Genomic DNA, 22,814 nt, shown 5'->3' with positions numbered 1-22,814 from the left:
TCTCTCTCTCTCTCTCTCTGTCTCACCATCCCTTTGTCTGTATGTCTCTCCCTCACTCACTCTCTCTCTTTCTCTCTCTCCCTCTCTCTCTTTCTCTTTCTCTTTGTCTGTCTGTCTGTCTGTCTGTCTGTCTGTCTGTCTGTCTGTCTGTCTGTCTGTCTGTCTGTCTGTCTCTCTTCCCCCCTCTCTCCTTCCCTCTCCCTCCGTCTCACCCTCCCTCTCCCTGTCTCTCTCTCTCTGTCTCACCCTCCCTTTGTCTGTCTGCCTCTCTCTCTCAGCCTCTCTCTCCCTGTCTCTCTCTGTCTGTCTCACCCTCCCTCTCCCTCTCTCTCTCTCTCTCTGTCTCACCCTCCCTTTGTCTGTCTGTCTCTCCCTCACTCACTCTCTCTCTCTCTCCCTCTCTCTTTCTCTTTCTCTCTGTCTGTTTGTCTGTCTGTCTGTCTGTCTCTCTCTCTCTCTCTCTCTCTGTCTCACCCTCCCTTTGTCTGTCTGTCTCTCTCTCTCTTTTTGTATTAGGTATTAAGTTACATATTATCTAGTTCCCCGGGTGAATGGGAGTGAGTCAGACACTGAAACTGATTCTAATCCCTCTATAAAAGGCAGCAGACAAGTATTCAAAAATTAAACCCTGCGTTCCAATCCCCATACTTCCCTACTATCTAGTATGCCAGAAAAAGATTTAGGCTGCCCAATACATGCACGTCAATTGTAGTATGCTGAGAATACATAAAATGTCCCATTAACTCCAATAGCATTTTGGAGTATTCGTCTTTATTCTTGACATTTCTCGACATAATGAAAAAAAAAAAACTTCCTTATCTGATTTTTTTCTTCTCTCCTGTGGCCCTAAAACTCTTCTGTACTTTAGTATGTAGTGTAGTAAAAAGAAAACTCTTCTGTACTTTAGTATGTAGTGTAGTAAAAAGACTAAAACTCTTCTGTACTTTAGTATGTAGTGTAGTAAAAAGACTAAAACTCTTCTGTACTTTAGTATGTAGTGTAGTAAAAAGACTAAAACTCTTCTGTACTTTAGTATGTAGTGTAGTAAAAAAGAAGAAGTATGTGATTTGGAACGCAGGGAAATGATTGTACACTTTTGAAATTGATCTGACCTCGCCATCTAGTGGTGAAAAGGTTGACGTACACAATGTAGCAGCATTTTAAGTTGATCACAGGGCTTCCCCGGGCTATTTGCGATGCTGAAAAAAATCATAACTTAAAAAATGCACTTAAGCTCAGCCTCAGGTAATATGATGGGCTATGTTAATAAATAAATAGGCCTAAATAAATTGCTTTGAAAGAGTATACATTGTAGGGTGTTCCTGTTGTTCTAAAAGTGAGCTATAAATAGATCTTCACTATAAAAAATATATGTACTCACCTCAAATAATTTATTTTCTTAATATTAATGTATTCATTACACTTATTTAATTCCCCCTCTCCTCCCCCCCATTGCAGGCTATTGGGGTTCCCACCAATGATTTGGGCATTGTGTAGTCAGTTCCACTTTACCCACAACGCCCATGTTGATTGCGCACACAATAAACTATATGACGAACATAAACATAGAAGAACGTTTAAAAAAATTGATCATATTAATAGAAAATGTTTTAAGTTGAAATGCAGTATTGAAGACTCAAGAGGCCACAAATAGTCAGTGCATGGTAAAAATGTAAACTATAAAGCATAGAGCTATAATTAATAACTTTGTTGATTAGCCTATTAATGCAATAAGCTTCATGTGACCCACAACTTCGACTTCAGTCAATAAAGACACAGTGAGGAGCATCAGACTGCCGTGGGATGGATTTCTCCACAACATGATTGAAGTGCAAAGTATAATATAAACTATAAAGCTATAGAGTTTTAATATTTTGTCTAAATTATTGAACGCAAAAGGCTTCAAGTTCACATATGGCCCATAATAACTTCCACTGCAGTCAGTCACTACAGACACACAAACACACACACACACACACACACACACACACACACACACACACACACACACACACACACACACACGCACACACACACACACACACACACACGCACGCACACACACACACACACACACACACACACACACACAGACAGTGAAGCGGAGGGGAATCCACGAATCCACCCATGGCATGACGTCACGGGGTTCTGACAAGCCGTTGGTGCCGGAAGAAAAGATGGCGGATCATGAGGAGCAGCTATCCGACGAGGAGAAGGTAAGACGCCCATAAAAATCACCAGATTTAACCCAGCTACGGGGCTTTTAGCGTCTGGGTTTTGACTCCAGCCTTTCCCCCGTGCACATTTACGTCGATTTGTGTTGTTAGAATATGGTTTAAAAATACGAAAACCCACCCTAGGCCCTCTCAGCTGAACGGCGTCTGGCTGCTCTTTTATTATTTTTAGCTCAACTTCCGCTCCTTGTACGGTGCTAGCTCAAAAATAGGAGCCGTGTACATATGATAAAAACACCTTAGCGTACCTACCGCAGCTCCTGCCTTCTCGCGGACGTGGCATTTCGCTTGTGTGCGGCTAATTTCTTGTGTTATGGAAGTTTTCATACAGCAAAGATCGCTAGCTGGGTAGTTTAGCATAGCCCCCCGAATGCTAACATACAGCTGGACTTACTAACACGCCCTTTTTTGTTGGTTGTTTTGAGGCTGATTTTTTCGGTTCTTGCACACAAATACTAGAATTTATGGCTTGTCATGTTAGTTTATGCACAGTATGGTTTAGTTTATCTCATGACAGCATTCATAAACGTACTAAAAGCTGGAATTTAGTAACCTCTGCAACTCCGAATACTGTACAGGATTCTGCAGACCCCTTAAAAAGTCTCATATACATTGAATGCATTGCTCTAAAAATAAGACCTGAATTTGTAGTACACTGTATTAACTCAGTCTTTTAAAATTCTTATAAGGGGTTTGATTTGAAAATAGGGGTTAGTAGGGGCTTTATTAATTGAGCATTATATTTTTTTTAATTATATTTTTCACCATTTTAAGTAGATCTTCTTACTTTTTCCCTGGACTAAAGAAGTCACATGTTATTCAAAATAGTTTCCAACCCCAAAGTTATTAATGTAGTTTTTTCTGTAAAGTTTTGGTGGTTGTAAAATTAGGTTTTGATATCATTTCGAGAGGCATAGAAAGTATTCTAAAGTGGGGCGACTGTGGCTCAGGTGGTAGAGCGGGTCGGCTGATGATCAAAGGGTTGGAGGTTCGATCCCCGCCCTGCCACCTGTGTCATGGTTGTTGTGTCCTTGGGCAAGACACTTCACCCACCTTGCCTGTGTGAATGTCGATAGTTAGCCTGCTATCGGTGTATGAATGTGTGTGTGAATGGTAACGTGGGAAAGGAAAACAGGTCTCCCTTGTAAAAGAGTCTTCGGTCTCAATGGGATTTACCTGTATAAATAAAGGTTAAAAAAAAAATGGATATAGAATATAGAAACCTGTAAAGTAATGTTTGGTTAGTAAAAGATAATGTGGGAACTGTTTGCTACAGCTGAACAAGATATGATGGCTGCAACCCAACATGTAACCTAACACTAAGCTATTATAGTCTCTAAAATTTCACTGCACTTACTCTTTATTGTGCAATCAGCAAATAAGGTTAGTCTAAAATATTCTATGAACAAATGCATGGTTGCAAAATTATAGCAGGACGTTTCATGCAGACAGCTTGCACATGCAGTTTAAAAGCCATGTTAGTTGTGTGTGTGTGTGTGTGTGTGTGTGTGTGTGTGTGTGTGTGTGTGTGTGTGTGTGTGTGTGTGTGTGTGTGTGTGTGTGTGTGTGTGTGTGTGTGTGTGTGTGTGTGTGTGTGTGTGTGTGTGTGTGTGTGTGTGTGTGTGTGTGTGTGTGTGTGTGTGTGTGTGTGTGTGTGTGTGTGTGTGTGTGTGTGTGTGTGTGTGTGTGTGTGTGTGTGTGTGTTCTTTTAAGGAAATGAGAAAAATGAACAGAGATAGTAGCCAACTGCAAGACACTGACAGTCATGTTATGGGAGATTAACCATTGTACAAACTGCTGCACTACTCCTCTAACTTTTTATCAATGAATTTACATTCTTGGTTTTATCCCTGATTGTCATAATTCAGCAGCAAATTTTAGACATTTCTATAAGCTCTGTGATGTGTGTTTAACATTGATTTAATAGAAAAAATACACACACACACACACACACACACACACACACACTTTTTACAAATAGTAAAACTAGGTCATGTTTGCAGAATTTTTATCAGTCAGACATACACACATGTGCACCTGATCCCCTGTATTGTGCCTGTCCTAAAACTAGGGTCAAAATGCCTCCCAAGCTTGTAAAAATCACCGTAAACTATAAACCAAATTCCTTTTTAATTAATGTTGTTTAACTCTCTATATAGCACTCTGTAGCTTGTACAACACACCATTAGGGCCGCAACTAACGATTATTTTGATAATCGATAAATCTGTCGATTATTTTCTCGATTAATCAATTATTAATCGATTAGTGTTTTGGCAAAGCCCATGTTGACGTCCTCAAATGTATTTTTATGTCCAAAACACACAGATATTTCAGTTTACTGTCATAATAGGATTAAAGAAACCAGAAAATATTCACATTTGAGAAGCTGAAATCAGAGAATTTGGAAATGTTCTATTAAAAAATTACTTGAAACGATTAATCGATTATCAAAATAGTTGGCGATTATTTTAATAATTGATTCTTCGATTAATCGTTGCAGCTCTACACACCATACAGAGTTGGAACAAGGAACTTCATTTTATTTTCCATTCGTTCCACATCGGCCTCAGAGTCAGAAGTTTTTTAGAGTTGATGTCGTCTGAGCTCATTGACCCGCGGGTGTGACCGTGTCATCAACACACAGGCATCAGCTGTTAGCTAAGCATTTCATTACAGAGGTGTGTGTGTGTGTGTGTGTGTGTGTGTGTGTGTGTGTGTGTGTGTGTGTGTGTGTGTGTGTGTGTGTGTGTGTGTGTGTGTGTGTGTGTGTGTGTGTGTGTGTGTGTGTGTGTGTGTGTGTGTGTGTGTGTGTGTGTGTGTGTGTGTGTGTGTGTGTGTGTGTGTGTGTGTGTGTGTGTGTGTGTGTGTGTGTGTGTGTGTGTGTGTGTGGCCTAAGCAGTAGGACCACCATGTTATTTTTTAATGTAGGCCTACCAGCTTCACCATAGATATTATTTTTCCGGTGTGATCTTAGAATTTGAGGTTGTGGTAAAATAGTTGAACAACTTTTAGATGTTTAGATGGTCGAGCATATATCATGTCTTAACCACATCGGTATCACAATTGCCACTTTAACCCAAGATAGATGGATGGATGGATGGATAGATAGATGGATGGATGGATGGATGGATGGATGGATGGATGGATGGATAGATAGATGGATAGATACTTTATTGATGCTGAAGGAAATTATGTCCTCTTTAAGATCATTTTCTATAAAAAATTATATCTTAATTTTATTTTTGTTTCAGATCCCATAGTTATTTTGACAAAGGCCTCTAAGAAACACCAGACTAAGTTTTTGACCAGACGGCTTGATTTCGTAGAGCTGAAAAAATGATAGTTGACCACGCTAACCTTCCAGTCTGACTGATAGAGAACTAAGAATAGACAAGAAGAAGAAGAAGAAGAAGAGGCTAAGAAGCGGTTGTCATTTCCTTCCCTTAACATGATTGGTTGGGTGGCCATGCAAGAAGTGTGTTACATTATGCATCCCCTCCGCCTGTATGTTGTCCTGTTAAAAGCATAGCGTGGCCAAGCTTACACCGCCCGCCCACAGTTGCATTTTGTACTTGGAAGCTTTCTCCTTGGTGTATATTCACTCAGCCATCTGCTTAGAGTAAAACTGCAAAGGGAGGAAGTGAGCATTTTCATCTGTCTAACAGTGTGACAGTGGCTTGTATGAGTTCCAAAATTCACTAGAGGCAAGGCAAGGCAAAGCAAGGTTATTTCTGTAGCACAATTCAGACACAAGGCCATTCAAAGTGCTTTACAGGGGCAAGATTAAGTACACATAAGAAAAGCGAGTGATTAGAAATAAAACTTTTAAAAGCTCATGAATAGAAATAGAACATTGAAATACAATAAACTTGCTAGAGTAAAATAATGTTTGGGTGGTGGTGGCGGGCTAAGACATTCTCTTATATCATTTAACCGTCTGATGGCCTGAGGAAAGAAAATAAATGATGGTACTTTTTCCAAAATTATATGAAAAAACTCCAAACTCTTCTCCAACTTGTTATAATCTCACTTCACTGTGATGACTGTTAAATCTATTTCAGAAGAAGAATCTTGAGGGTCCCCCGGTCTCCCTACGGAGTGATTTTGAACAACATTTATTCCTGCAAACTGCATTGTACTGCTGCTGTGTTTGTGGATGGGTAGGGGTAGGGACTAGGGAATTGAGGCTCTCAGCATCATCCTGCTATTCTAAAAAAAGACTTGAAGGCTGAAGGCTCCCCCCTAGACGGGAACTACTTCTTTCTTTGTAAATGATTAAACAGAAGGAAGAGCCTGGTCTATAAAGCAGCTAGCAAGCCCTGCATTGCACTGAACTGCCGAATCTTTCTCTGAGTCATATGGGAACGTGTGTGTGTGTGTGTGTGTGTGTGTGTGTGTGTGTGTGTGTGTGTGTGTGTGTGTGTGTGTGTGTGTGTGTGTGTGTGTGTGTGTGTGTGTGTGTGTGTGTGTGTGTGTGTGTGTGTGTGTGTGTGTGTGTGTGTGTGTGTGTGTGTGTGTGTGTGTGTGTGTGTGTGTGTGTGTGTGTGTGTGTGTGTGTGTGTGTGTTCCTGATTACAGCAAAGAGAAACCACACGGGTATATTGGATGAAAACAGTTTTTACTTTATTAGGTAAAAGAACCAGAAACAAAGCTCTGAGACCATTTTAGGGGCCGGGTGCTCTCACTCACAGCAGGCATTCAAAGGTCTTTTTATCTGCTATAGTCAATTCCCTTATCGTTGTAAATACTCTTAGCATAACTAAAACATAATAATAATAATAATACTAGAGCTAACGCATGCACCCACGTTTTTGACGGCGGTTTGTTTGACCAGTGTGAGCTATACATCACATCTCCACTTTGCTGCTTGCATTGTGAAAGTGGGCAATCGCCTATTTTTAGCAGGTTTACACACGCTCAAAAGGCTACGTATATACCCGCAAATTTTAGTGTGAAAAGCATATAAGAAAATATTTGAATTTGAATTAGAATTGTATTTATTTTTTCAGACATATCAAAAACAATACAAAACAAAATGAAAAGCATAAAAATACAATAAACAAAATGTATGTTTAAATGACTTCACAAAAAGAAAAAAAAAGATCTGTATTGATGTGATATGCCTGAAAAGGAGCAGGAAGAAGTATACACTTATTTAATCCTACCGCTTTTCTATAGTAAAAAAAAATAAAAATATTTATTATATTCGCTTCTTGTATTCCATATAATCTCTATACAATCTATCTATACAATTGGCGATAATATAAATATAGATATTATTTGAAATAATGATTTGACACATATCTAGACAGAGTTGACAAACCCACAGCCTAAATGTACAGGCATTTGCTGTATAGCCAAGAATAGCCACTGAGGGGGCGCCTTTAGCTCAGTTGGTAAGGCGTCCCCCTCCCAGGCCGGGCCCAGCAGCAGACCCGGGTTCGATTCCCACCCGCGGTCGTTCTCTGCATGTCACTCCCCTCTCTGCCCCATTTCACCTCTGTCTCTACACTATCAATAAAGCATAAAAATGCCCAAAAAATATCTTAAAAAAAAGAATAGCCACTGAGCTTATATCTTTTTGCACAAGAGGAAAAAATGTTGCTTTCATTTTTGAAGTTGCATAAGTGAGAGGAAACCTGAGGATGTCTGCGCTCTGGTTCCGGTTTCAGAAAGAGTTTAGACGTTAGGTTAGAAGAAGTGGTTTGTGCTGATATTCTAGTGAAAAGGCCTTATGCTTTAGACGGGAATTAAAGGCCTACTTCACCGGTTGGAATATGAAGGTGTATTGAACTCGGAGATCCTATGAAGTATAAATGTGCAAAAAAAATTGAAATCGGATCATCCTAGCCTGAGAAAAGGCAGAAAGAGTGTTTTGTGGTCTCACTGTCTAACCCTACATTTCTCTTTCTGTGACATTTATAAAGCTTGAAGTCTCCCCTTGGTGTATTGGTGTGATTCATGCTTTTAATTATATACATTGTTCACACATCTGTACAACAATTAGAATGGCAAATTTGTTTCAAGTAAAGCAAGCCGAAATTTAGATAATACTTACAGTTTGGACACCCCTGCCATAGATAAAGCATGGTTTTTTTAAAGATATTTTTTGGGCATTTTTATGCTTTATTGACAGTGCAGAGAGACAGATGTGGAATGGGGCAGAGAGGGGAGTGACATGCAGAGAACGGCCGCAGGCGGGAATCGAACCCGGGTTCTGCTGCTGGGCCCGGCCCGGGAGGGGAGGGGGGGACGCCCTACCAACTGAGCTAAGGGCGCCCCCAGATAAAGCATGGTTGACTGCTAAAAACGTAGTGGCGTCTCCCTTTAACTGAAGAATGCCAACACAGAGGATAGCTGTTCCTACTTGCCTGCATCAGCGCAAGAGATGTAAAGATGAGGAAAGAACTGAGCGTCTTTTTGTGTTGAAACACTCTGTTAGAGTAAGACGCCTTCAGGGACCCAAACTCGTGGTGCCCTTTGAAAATGTTAACGTTTGTTGATCTGAGAACTGAGAACTATTTTATTTGTTTCACAAGAAGACCGGCTTTTATCACGAACTTGTAACTTTATTACAAGTAAAAATTTGTTCCACCTGTAGTCCCTGGGCAGGTAAGTAAGTAAGTAGAATAATAAAATAATACAAAAATAAACAAGAAACAATGATTTATAAACATAGGATTAAAGGGGGCGCCCTTAGCTCAGTTGGTAGGGCGTCCCCCCCATGGGCCTCGGCCAGCAGCGGACCCGGGTTCGATTCCAGCCCGCGGTCGTTCTCTGCATGTCACTCCCCACTCTGCCCCATTTCAACTCTGTCTCTACACTATCAATAAAGCATAAAAATGCCAAAAAAAATATCTTAAAAAACAAACATAGGATTAAACATTTAAAAAAAGATAACGAAAAGTACTAGAGCCTTCATTATACTTAAACCTGCAGTGTGTAGAATTTTGGGTTTTATTTCCTAGCAGATTTTATAGAAAGTAATTATAATATCCATAAGTATGTTTAATTTAGTGTATAATAGCTGAACAAAATGTTTTGAATGATTATTTTTTCCCTTAGAAAGGGTCTCATATATGTCCATATTTCTGCCTATTTTGGACCAAGGACTAGTGCCGCCATATTGAAAGTGTCATAATTGGAATGTCATCAGGTGCATTGTTTAAAATGTAGAATTGTTCTTGTCCTTGAAGGCCACTGTAGCTTCTGTTATTATTCTAAAGGGTTGGGGTTACCCAGGGAGCGTTGCATTCTAGAACTTTGTAGAACTTTCTTGATGATGTCACATTACACACTGCACCTTTAAGAAATTGTCTAGAAATCGAGAGCTTATAACCAAGGTACAAGTAGCTTGACCCGGGGGATTCCTTTAAAGTATAAAATGCAGAGCGCTGATTTGTAAAGACCGGTGGCTTTACACGGGGGGCTCAGCTCCTGCATACTGTAGGTGGGAATGTAAGCCGGGGATATGCCAGATATTGCATAGCTGGCTGCTTGGGGTAAACCGACACCCACCGGTATGACAGTGTGTGAATGAATGGAACCTGGAACCCTGTAAAGTTGACCAGTTTAAACCGTTGCTTAAAGGGGCACTCTGTAACATTTGAAGTATTTTATTAGCTAAAAATCAACATCCTCATTCATAAATATGTCCTCATTGGTGTAAGACTCACTTTTTTTGCATTGGCCTTTAAGTTAACACAAGTTCAGCTTTTGGGTAACTTCTGTCTTTTATATTTTGCTGCTAATTTTATCTGTTGTGTTTTTAAATTAATTTTATTTTTAGACGTATTTTTTTACTATGCTTTTATTTTCTATGCACATTGTAAAGCACTTTGTGTATAAATGTTACCTACTTACCGCCAGCACAGTGTAGGGTATAGGGATAAGCCATTGGGGGTGGGCTAGGCTGAAGGTATGAAATGTGCCCCAGCTAAAGTGACCCGGGGCCAGGGCAGCATTATTCAGATTCAGTATTCAAGCAGCGCAATCCAGAGAGGCACTCCGGTAACAGCAAGGTCATAAGTTGAGTTTGGTCCCTGCCAAAGATAACAGCAGGTGTTTCATCTGACAGTTGATTAGATTATTCTACTATTTGTCAAGTGAGCACTTTAATGACATTGAAACTTATGTTTTGTTTGGGGCTGATAGCCTGTCATGGGCAGTTTTTGACAGTTCATTATTGATAAGATTTGAAGATCTCTTACCATTGCAACTGGAATCAAAGAAAGAAAATACACTGGCAGACTAGCATGTTTACTTTTTGTCATGTCGGCTGAGTTAGTTTCTCTTCACAACAACAGGTTTTTCTTGACATTAAATTAAACTCAATGCCTTCGTTGGTGAGGGCTGCTCGCCATATGGAGTGATATCTTTATGTTTTCAGCTGTTTGATCAGTAGAGGTGATCATGACCATCAAGGTTCAGTGCACTCTGCTTCCTAGACATTGGAATCAGTAAATTGCTTGTTGGTAGAGTTTTGGTGGAATTGTTTTAGGACATTTGCCCCAAAACTTGTGAAAACTTCTGTTGCTCTTGCACATGGCAACGATCCTTTGAATCGTAAAAGACTTAATAATTCAAGGAGGAGATCTTATCCAAGGCAATGGAAGAAGTGGCAAATCCATTTATGTAGGCTTTTTTTAAAGATGAAAATGTCCCTGTTAAACACTACAAGGAGAACCTGCTGTCTATGGCCAATACACCAACATACCAGTTTTTCACAACAACACCAACACCCTGCCCACATCTGGATGGTGTCCATGTGGTTTTTGGTCTTTTCTGTCACTGTGGCAGATCCATAACCTCAGAACTCTCACATTCGATTGGCCGCAAAATCAAGGTGATAAAGTGCACTGTTCACTGTGACTTAATACCAAGCAGAGTTCAGAGTTTCCAAAGGTTAATATTAAATGTAACTTGTGGCTGCCAGGAAGGAAGGAAGTCCCTCTTAAAATGAGTCACGGTCATTGTTAATGCGTTAATGCCAACTTGCAAAATGACTGGTGTGATATCTGAATCCCTATCTAAGGCAATAGAGGGAATTTGAAGCAAGGCACTGGTAGAATAAAATGAAAATAAAAACTAACGATCCAAATGGACTAAATATGGAATTAGCCAGTGCCTATAATCTGCCTATTTGCATAAAATGTTCATCAATTGGCACTGGCCCTGTTTTAAATGCAAACATCTCAATCTCAAATCTCTATTGCTGGGAAACCCCTTTCTACAAAGTGACGAGCCTTTTCGTCCGATACTATCTGTGTCCCAAATCACAAACTTAGCCCCAATTTCTTCAATCTTATCTGGAACCAACCAGCCAGCCTCCCCATCCTGGTTTTAATTCGCAGGGGGAATATTTTTGGAAAATGTTTAGCCTGGAGGTCTTTCTCCTCTCTCTGCCTTAAAACTGAACACTTATTATGCATAAATGATTGCACCCCCCCCCCCCCCCACACACACACACACACACACACACAATCCCCCAATATCCACCCACACATCACGCTAGTTTTTGTCTAAATTTAGCCTGTATTTTAGCTGTACCATTTCAAAGCGCCGGGCCCCATGTGTCTCCTTTCTATCTAGGATATATTGTGAGATGGTGGCATGCCATGGAAGGGGATCAAACCCACGCAGATGATAAGGCTTAAAAATGCCAGCGGGCCAACAACATTATGGCTCCAGTTTACCCCTGCTGTGTTTGGCTTGTATTCAATTTTATCATTATGTTTATGGATCTGGATTGGAGTGATAAGGTGCTTTTATTATCCCAGGGTTAGTGTGGGATTAGAGGGGGGGGGGGGGGTTGGTGTCAGGGGGTGTCATTTGGGATTAAAGGAATACTTCACCCATACGGAACCGGCGTTCTATCATTATAAAATCGCTATTATAATATAATGAATGAGGTTTTTCTTCCCTCAGTCTTTCCTCAGTCTTCCCTTGACCCAGCTGTCCTGTTAATCCTAACCCTACATTTTTACTAGTGTGATGATGTTACACTAGTAAAATGTAGGGTTAGACAGTGAGACCATAAAACACTCTTTCTGCCTTTTCTCAGGCTAGGATGTTTGCACATTTATACTACATTGGATCTCAAAGTTCAATACACCTTCATATTTCCACTGGTGAAGTAGGTCTTTAAGAAAAGGGTGCTGCTCCCTAAGAGGGTGTAGGGTGGGGTGAGTGTTAGTGTTGGGATAGGGCATTGGTCTGTTGCCAGGTGAAAGGAGGGGTTGGTTGTTGGGTAACTTGAGGATACACAGTGAGGTTGAATGAAGTTGAATGAAAAGAGACCAGCTGGTGTCTAGGCCAAGACACAGCACAAAGGCACAAGGGGGTGCTTACAGTGTGTGTGTGTGTGTGTGTGTGTGTGTGTGTGTGTGTGTGTGTGTGTGTGTGTGTGTGTGTGTGTGTGTGTGTGTGTGTGTGTGTGTGTGTGTGTGTGTGTGTGTGTGTGTGTGTGTGTGTGTGTGTGTGTGTGTGTGTGTGTGTGTGTGTGTGTGTGTGTGTGTGTGTGTGTGTGTGTGTGTGTGTGTGTGTGTTATATTATTAATATTGATATAAGACTTCTAAAACTGAACAACACAATAGCCATGGCCAACAAATGACTTCCAAAGGCTGCGCAATATATCACATTTTTATCACGATGACGATATTGGCTTCCCTCAATATCATTTACATGAATGTGCGATATATGTGAGCGTGTGCTACGCTCTGTGGTCAAACAAATGTGAGAGTTTTGAGGTTATATATAGATATATTTCGGAGCTCAACACTCTTATTCATCATTAGTTTAGTCAGACAACCTGGGGAGATGTAGCTTAAAGCACAGCAAGAAAGAAGAACTTTGACTTGGTTAAGACATCTCCCCACAGAGCCTCTTTGCCTCCAGCTGGGCCTTTCATGTATCACGGGACAGGGGGCAGTCAGTGCTTTAAACTAAATCTCAGAGCTCCATAGTGTCCCATAGCCTGTGTCCCACTGTGACACACACACACCGTGACACACACAACGCCTTTGGAACGAACACTTAACCTTGGAGCTCCACACAGTCAAATTTCTACTATAATTCCATCTTCAAAGGACGTACTGATGGCTTTACTTCCATTTTTCTGCTCGTTAAAAAGATATTTGAAAGTCTGATAGGTTTAAGTTGGACTGAATATATTAGTTTATTGCTGGGTTACTCAGAAATGGAACAAATTTCAACATTTACATTAATTTTCTTTGCCTCAGAGAAGGCTATATGACGGTCCCTTTGTAGATGAGCATTAGGCTCTTCAGATTCAGCTTCAACATACTCCCAAAATGACATAGTTGGAAAGATTCTATGGATTTTGGTTAAGGGGGCTTTAATGTGGCAGCACTGTTTGATCATTGGATCACTGCTTTAGTAGAACTGGATTGAAGGACATTGAGGGGAAGAGGACGTATAACTCTCTTCAGTGTAGGCCTTTCTTATCATCCACTAATGGAATATCTCTCTAGTCTCTGCTCTTTTACACACACGCACGCACGCACGCACGCTCACTCACACACGCACACTCTCTCTCTCTCTCACTCACTCACTCACTCACTCACTCACTCACTCACTCACTCACTCACTCACTCACTCACTCACTCACTCACTCACTCACTCACTCACTCACTCACTCACTCACTCACTCACTCACTCACTCTCACTCTCTCTCTCTCTCTCTCTCACTCACACACACACACACACACACACACCCTTTCCTCTGTGGTGTGTTTGCATTGTGTGGGTCAGTGATTTCTTCTAAACCACTTAACCTTGGCTTCATGTCCTCTCTATGCACACGGGCCCTTAAAGGTGGAGTCAGAGATTCTGGAGAACGCTTGTTGTCAAAATCACTTTCTGTCAAAATCAGTCAAGGTCCGTTTACAGCGCCTATAGGTATGTATTAACACTGGCTTTTTTTCAGCACACACACACACACACACACACACACACACACACACACACACACACACAGGTAGGACAGGTAGCGGATCACGAGGAGATATTTACTGATTTTGACAACAAGCGTTCTCCAGAATTGCCTTTTTTAAAACAGTTTGCATGGTTTTGCTCTCATAGCATCCGCTGACCCGTGACCAAGTCCTACATCTCCAAACCCTTCCTCCTCCCCTACATGATGTCCTCCATTTTTCATTACATTCTTTATTTTTTCTTTATTTATCCTCGAAAGATCAATTGAGTGGTGACCGTCATTTACAATCATGTCGAGTAAAATTACAATTCACACACACACACACACACACACACACACACACACACACACACACACACAATGCCAATATAAAACTGACAAGCTGACAAAGGGACAAGAACTATTAAAACATTCAGATCAAAATGAGTGACGCAGAACATTGACTTGCCCAAACAATTACAGGTGGCGTGGGGCTGATTCAAAATCACATGTTTGAATTTGTTAACGGATATAGACTTTAGACTTTATTGTCCCCAAGGGAAATTCTTCTTCACGTCACAGGTACATTTATGGGCCGCACGCCGACAGACAGTAGACAGAAACAAATAACACGCATACAGAATATACATCAAGAAAGTTCTACAAAGTTCTAGAATGCAACACTCCCTGGGTAACCCCAACCCTTTAGAATAATAACAGAAGCTACAGTGGCCTTCAAGGACAAGAACAATTCTAAATTTTAAACAATGCACCTGATGACATTCTATGACACTTTCAAGATGGCGGCACTAGGCTTTGGTCCAAAATATGCAGAAATATGGACATATATGAGACCCTTTCTAAGGGAAAAAATAATAATAAAAAAAAAAATGTCAGCTATTATGCACTAAATTAAATGTACTTATGGATATTATAATTACTTTCTACAAAATCTGCTAGGAAATAAAACCCAAAATTCTACACACTGGGGTGTTTTATCTTGGCCTTTTGTTGAGGGCTGCTATGGCTGCAGGTACCAGGCTTTTGCCATAGCGAGAGGGTATGTATGTATTTTAATTGTTATGCTGTAGGTTGTTCCAGGAGTCAGGGGCACTGTAGCTAAAAGCTTTCCATGCCCTTGGTAGATGATATAGACAAAGTAATAAAGTAAAAGCTATCGATCAATAGGACAACACAACGGTGCCAAAAAACAGGGTCCCAAAGGCGCTGTAAAAATTGGTTAACCCTCCCTGTCCATTACTGTTTTGTTATTGGTGTCTCCTTAGCTATTAGGAGGTCATAATTAATTGTGCAAGATCACACCGTTTGACGTTTCTTTGCCGCATACGCCCAGGCTGGAATAAGGCATCTTCTCTTTCTCTCCTGCCTTAAAATGTTTGCAATATTTTACGGACCACGAAAGATTTTTTGGAAAATAAATAATTTGGTTTCTGTTACTATTATATTATTATATTCCTTGTCCGTGCAGGGTTTGTGTACTTGTTGGTTTGTGTACTTGTTGCGAGTCTAGTTGTTAATGTGTTTACTTTAGTTTCCGGTAACCAAACCCTCATTTAGGCATGCAGGTTTATTGAGGTGTTATGTATTATGTAGATATGTGTGTTGTTTTGAGTGTTAAACCTGCAGTGTGTAGAATTTTGTGTTTTATGTCCTAGCAGATTTTGTAGAAAGTAATTATAATATCCATAAGTACATTTAATTTAGTGCATAATAGCTGAAAAAAATTGTTTGAATAATTATTTTTTCCCTTAGAAAGGGTCTCGTATATGTCCATATTTCTGCATATTTTGGACCAAGGCCTAGTGCCGCCATCTTGAAAGTGTCATAGTTGGAATGTCATCAGGTGCATTGTTTAAAATTTAGAATTGTTCTTGTCCTTGAAGGCCACTGTAGCTTCTGTTATTATTCAAAAGGGTTGGGGTTACCCAGGGAGTGTTGCATTCTAGAACTTTGTTGAACTTTGTTGATGTCATATTACACACTGCACCTTTAAGCAAGTATAAGCATATATGGGTTGATTTTAAAAGTAGATAAATAAATTAAATAATCGGATATTGGTGAAAAAATCTGAATTGTGCCACTTGAGCAAACTAGTGCAAATAAATACAGCTTAATACCTAAACCTGGGGCGACCGTGGCTCAGGTGGTAGAGCGGGTCGGCCAATGATCGAAGGGTTGGCGGTTCGATTCCCGCCCTGCCACCTGTGTCATGGTTGTTGTGTCCTTGGGCAAGACACTTCACCCACCTTGCCTCGTGTGAATGTCAATAGTGAGCCTGCTATCGGTGTATGAATGTGTGTGTGAATGGGAACAGGTCTCCCTTGTAAAAGAGTCTCCGGTCTCAATGGGATTAACCTGTATAAATAAAGGTTAAAAAAAAATTAAAATGCTTCCTGGAAAAGGCAGATTGTCTGTGAGATAGTGTGTTTACTTTAGTTTAATGATGTGAAACCCAATGTAAATTATCCTAACTATTGGGATTTCAAGTCACAACACACGCTTTTACACCAGCTGTTTAGAAAAGTACGTACACACACACACACACACACACACACACACACACACACACACACCTTCATTGTGTTTCATAGATCGTTAAACATAAGTGGGTCATGATGATCTCATGACAGGATTAAAAGAATGCGCACACACACACTGAAACACACACACACACACACACACACACACACGTTCTTCCCCAATTACCTTCCTTTCTCTCAGCATTGTCTTATTTGCATAGAGAATCAATCTGCAGCTCTGCGCCATTGCCAAAGCACATGTATACACTCACTGTTAATAAGGGCCCTGGGGAAACACACACACACACACACACACACACACACACACACACACACACTCTCACACTCACACACACACACACACTCACACTCACACACACACACGGGGGTAAACCTGGCTGGCAGTACATAGAGAGATATAGAGGTAGGGCGCGAGGGAGAATGTGTAGCGTCCTCCTCAGCACATTTTTATGACCTTATATGGCAGTGAACCATCATCATGTGGGGGAGGGAGGGGCCTGTTGTCTCGGTTACTGTCAGTTTGACATGTGACCTGGAAACAGGAAGTGTTGTAGCTAAAGCAGCAGCAGAGGAGAAGTGAGGAAGGGGGAATTTGATTTGCTCAGAATGATTTTATAGACAGAGGCTCATACTAAAAGCCCTACTAACGTCCTACTCATACTAAAAGCCCTACTAACGTCCTACTCATACTAAAAGCCCTACTAAAGTCCTACTCATACTAAAAGCCCTACTAAAGTCCTACTCATACTAAAAGCCCTACTAACGTCCTACTCATACTAAAAGCCCTACCAACGTCCTACTCATACTAAAAGCCCTACTAACGTCCTACTCATACTAAAAGCCCTACTAACGTCCTACCTCATACTCTTCTTGACATCAATTTGAGTATGTTGTGGTTGTGTATGCGAGCTTGTGTAGGCGAGAAATCCCCAGATGAGTACTAACTTCCGGGGAAGATTTTGTGTATAGATCGATAGGTTACTTTTCCTATACTCAACCGCCCCCACAATGCATTGCGTCTTTTCAAACAACACATAAGTTTTTTTTTTATATTCTTTATTGCTTCTGTATACTTCAGTGTAAACGGTCCGACCAACCTCGCATACACAATGGATGGTTAAGTAGACAGTATGTAGTATATATACATGTTGAGTATGTAGGAGGGAGGACGTTAGTAGGGCTTTTAGTGTAACATGTTGAGTATGTAGGAGGGAGGACGTTAGTAGGGCTTTTACAACACAGCCAGAGAGAAGTGCCATCACTGTCTTCACCCTCCAAACCAGCAGTGACCCAGTAATGCTACGCCCTCTGTTGGCCACACACTGCATACACACACTGTTTACATTGTGAATTTTTTTAAACTTTTTTTTTTTAAGATATTTCTTTGGCATTCATGCTTTATTGATAGTGTAGAGACAGAGTTGAAATGGGGCAGAGAGGGGAGTGACATGCAGAGAACGACCGCGGGCTGGAATCGAACCCGGGTCCGCTGCTGGCCGAGGCCCATGGGGGGGGGACGCCTTACCAACTGAGCTAAGGGCGCCCCCTACATTGTGAATTTTAGTCACATATCAAGGCGGTTAAGGGGCATAAAGAGAAAAAAAGAGTAAACGGTTAAAGACAGAATGCATTAAAACAAATGAAGGTAATTTATCAGCATCAAAACATAATAATAGATAATAAAACATAAAAACAGAAACAAATTAATTGTTGGTCATGAGGGTGAAAAGATGGGGGTTTAACTTGGATCTAAAAATGATAATATTTGATCTCTGTTCATTATGTTATCCTTGTGATTGTGTTTATTGTGTATTCTCGTCGTCACTGTAAATGAGGGAAACCTCAGTGTCTCTCCAGTGAAAATTAAGGTTATTGATTGATTGATTGATTGATTGATCAGGGACCTCCATTATTAACCATCACCTTTCTGTCTGTCTGTCTGTCTGTCTGTCTGTCTGTCTGTCTGTCTGTCTGTCTGTCTGTCTGTCTGTCTGTCTGTCTGTCTGTCTGTCTGTCTGTCTGTCTTCAGGTTCGCATAGCAGCCAACTTTGTCATCCATGCCCCGCCAGGAGAGTTCAATGAAGTGTTCAATGGTGAGTGAATTACCGGTCAATGACTTCTGATAGCATCTCAATACGTTTATGTTTGTATGCGTCTGGAAATAGTCAAGCTTTTGCCTCGTGTGAATGTCGATAGTAAGCCTGCTATCGGTGTATGAATGTGTGTGTGAATGGTAACGTGGGAAAGGAAAACAGGTCTCCCTTGAAAAAGAGTCTCCGGTCTCAATGGGATTTACCTGTATAAATAAAGGTTAAAAAAAAAAAAAAAAAGCTTCTGCAGTTTGTAACACAAGAGGTCGTAAGGTGACGTTAGCGAAGTGTCTGCCTTGTAGAAACAAATGTTTGACCTCTTTATTTATTTTTTGGCTAAAATAAAATAAACAAGAACCATTTTATAAATATCTGGATCAGGAAAACACTTACTCAGGAAAAATTGTTGGACAAATGAATGGATATTTTTGACATGGTACTGTAATAGTTCAGCTTGCTTTGTGGCCAACCAAAGTGTCATATTTGTTCCTGCCAATAGGTGGTGCCAGAGTCATATATTTGGAAAGTGGCAATAAGGAACAAGTTGCACAAATACACAAAATACTTTCATTCTTCATCTAAAAACTGCTAGAAAGACATAGATCGTATTGTTTTTATAACTGAGCAACTGTACACAATGCTACCCTTAAAAAGTATTTTGTTGCTAGAAGCTGAAAGTGTTCATATGTTAGTTATGGCTCCTCAGTGGCTGCAGAGAAATGAAAATGAGACTCTGATGTTTGGGCCAAATAGAAGCTCACCCCTGACACCACACTGTTAAAGCTGTGTGTGTGTGTGTGTGTGTGTGTGTGTGTGTGTGTGTGTGTGTGTGTGTGTGTGTGTGTGTGTGTGTGTGTGTGTGTGTGTGTGTGTGTGTGTGTGTGTGTGTGTGTGTGTGTGTGTGTGTGTGTGTGTGTGTGTGTGTGTGTGTGTGTGGCATCGTTAAAGCCTTGTTACATGTCGCCACCTCACTGGAGTGCCGGCAGGCTGCTTATCTCACACACACACACACACACACACACTCGCCAAAACACTGTCCCCTCTCGACCACTTTGTCCCCTTTCATGTCGCTGTGATTTTACAGCCAATTCCAAAGAGCTAAATGACCATGTCTGCTTCACTCCCCTGGGATAAGTGCTGCAAAGACTTTAGTGTGTGTGTGTGTGTGTGCGTGCTTTGTGTCTGATTAAGTGTGTAACTGAGTGTGTGTGTTTGTGTCTGAGTGTGTGTGTGTAACTATGTGTGTGTGTGTGTGTGTGTGTAACTGTGTGTGTGTGTGTGTGTGTGTGTGTGTGTGTGAGAGAAACGCTCCTAATTTGATCTACCTGTCTTTTTTCTTTCATTAAAATCTCAAAATTTTTTCTCCTCAGATGTGCGATTGCTGCTCAACAATGACAATCTCCTCAGGGAAGGTGCCGCGCAGTAAGTCCCTTTCTCCAGTCAATTAAATTTAAATAAAGATTTCAGTCTTCAGGTATTGGCTTATTATGGCTTCAGTCTGCCACCATATTGTCCAATCACTCTCAGCATATATCATAAAGGCAAGGCAAGTTTATATATATTATGTACAGTGTACAGCTCTGGAAAAAATTAAGAGACCACTCCAACTGTTCAGTGTCTCTCGTTTTACTATTTATAGACATATGTTTGAGTAGAATGAACATTTTGGTTTTATTGTATAAACTACTGACAACATTTCTACCAAATTCCAATACATGTTTTGTCATTAAAGAGCATTTTCAATAAGTAATGTAGAGATGAAGATGTAAGAAAAATCCAGACTGGTCTCCTAATTTTTTTCCGCGGCTGTAAATAGCACACTTCAGACACAAGGCAATTCAAAGTGCTTTAAAGGGGCATAAAAAAAAATAAAAATCAAGATATAAGAAAATATTGAAATTGCACCAAAGAGATAACAGGCAGAGAAATTGTAAAAAAATTTAATTAAAAGACAATAGAAATAAGTTAATAAATTGTAAGGCAATATTTTTATCGCTAAAATACCTAGGTCAGATTTTATTTAATTGTTTAAGTGTGTAAATTTACATTGTCTCCGTCTTTCTCTGCAGTGCATTTGCGCAGTACAACCTGGACCAGTTTACCCCGGTGAAGATCGAGGGCTACGAAGAACAGGTGAGTTCATATTGAAGGTTTTAAATGTTGGTAGCAGCTTAGAGGCTAAACACACGCACGCACGCTCGCTCGCTCGCTCGCTCGCTCACTCACTCACTCACTCACTCACTCACTCACTCACTCACTCACTCACTCACTCACTCACTCACTCACTCACTCACTCACTCACTCACTCACTCACTCACTCACTCACTCACTCACTCACTCACTCAGACAGACACACACAAACACATCTATATTTTAATGTCATTACTTTGGGAGTTTGTGTGAAGCTTAAACATTGTGGTGAATGAACGTGTGTGTGTGTGTGTGTGTGTGTGTGTGTGTGTGTGTGTGTGTGTGTGTGTGTGTGTGTGTGTGTGTGTGTGTGTGTGTGTGTGTGTGTGTGTGTGTGTGTGTGTGTGTGTGTGTGTGTGTGTGTGTGTGTGTGTGTGTGTGTGTGTGTGTGTGTGTGTGTGTGTGTGTGTGTGTGTGTGTAAGAGTCAGTAATGATTGCAGAGTCTTATGTAAAGATGTCATCATGTCCCTGTGTGTGGCCACGTCGCCACGTTGATATTCCCCGGCCTCACACCCAGAGTGTGATGTTGAGACGGAACATTCGCGTCACTCCCTTCTTGTTTTGTTTTGTTTTTATTTTTAAGCTAATTGCTTCCTTTGTGTGTGTGTGTGTGTGTAAGCGTGTTGATGTGGAACACAGGAGATGGAACGTTCAGGCTTCGTTCGTCCTCACTCCCTTTTTAGAATTGTTTTGTTGTCTGTCTGTCTGTCTGTTTATCTATCTATCTATCTATCTATCTATCTATCTATCTATCTATCTATCTATCTATCTATCTATCTATCTATCTATCTATCTATCTATCTATCTATCTATCTATCTATCTATCTATCTATCTATCTATCTATCTATCTATCTATCTATCTATCTATCTATCTATCCATAAGCATGACCCTAACATAACCTATTGTCAAATAATATCAATTAAGGATAAGTTATTTAGAAAGAATTCATCCTCAAAGCTCTTTTTTTTTAGCATTTTTTTTTGGGCATTTTTTTCTTAATTAGACAGATTTTGGAGAGACATGCAGAGAACTGACCTCTAGGGGGGACGCTCTAACCCCTGTGCCACAAGCGCCCCCCGCCCCCCCCCCCCTTAAATCAGTTTTATCTAGCTCTGTACAGACTATGATTCTGTCTCACTCTCTTCTCCTTCCCTCCCTCCTCGCAGGTCTTAATCACAGAGCATGGCGACCTCGGTAACGGCCGCGTCCTCGACCCCAAAAACAAGATCTCCTTTAAGTTCGACCACCTGAGGAAGGAGGCCAGCGACGCCCGGCCCCAGGAAGGGGAGGGGGGTCTGGAGGGCTGGAGGGCCGCCGTGGACTCCGCTGTCAGGGCCTACGTCAAGGAGCACTACCCCAACGGAGTCTGCACCGTACGTTACAGCACTGTCTGTCTGTCTGTCTGTCTGTCTGTCTATCTGTCTATCTATCTATCTATCTATCTATCTATCTATCTATCTATCTATCTATCTATCTATCTATCTATCTATCTATCTATCTATCTATCTATCTATCTATCTATCTATCTATCTATCTATCTATCTATCTATCTGATTTAATAATAACAATAGAACGCTGGTTCCATTTGGGTAGAGTATTCCTTTAAGTGCATTAAAGGACCAGTTCCATTTCAGTCTTCTCTTGAACAAAATATAAAAAATCCTAAGTGAGTTAGGATTGGTTGGAGTTGAGAGGGGATAAAAGGACCAATACATAACCACAATGATATTACTCAAAGGAACAGTTTGTCATAAAGAGCATTTCCATTCATTAAAAAGACTACCAGGAACTTTTAAATG

At 40.7% G+C, this 22,814-nt stretch overlaps 1 protein-coding gene across 1 annotated transcript in view; it reads left to right on the top strand.

The window, feature by feature from the left end:
* Positions 1-2,145: 2,145 nt before the first annotated feature.
* The window catches only part of LOC307250758 (F-actin-capping protein subunit alpha-2), a 28,800-nt gene continuing 8,131 nt past the window's right edge, over positions 2,146-22,814 (top strand). Inside the window, exons 1-5 of the mRNA XM_080027933.1 lie at positions 2,146-2,216; positions 18,762-18,825; positions 20,193-20,244; positions 20,892-20,955; positions 22,182-22,388. Coding sequence (XP_079884059.1) covers positions 2,178-2,216; positions 18,762-18,825; positions 20,193-20,244; positions 20,892-20,955; positions 22,182-22,388 — 426 coding nt within the window. The 5' untranslated portion in view covers positions 2,146-2,177. The remainder of the gene's footprint in view (positions 2,217-18,761; positions 18,826-20,192; positions 20,245-20,891; positions 20,956-22,181; positions 22,389-22,814) is intronic.

The sequence above is a fragment of the Ammodytes marinus genome, assembly GCF_949987685.1.
Source record: "Ammodytes marinus genome assembly, chromosome: 5".
Taxonomy (NCBI): domain Eukaryota; kingdom Metazoa; phylum Chordata; class Actinopteri; order Uranoscopiformes; family Ammodytidae; genus Ammodytes; species Ammodytes marinus.
Note: the sequence above shows the minus strand (reverse complement) of the source record. Positions and strands in the feature narration are given on the sequence as shown.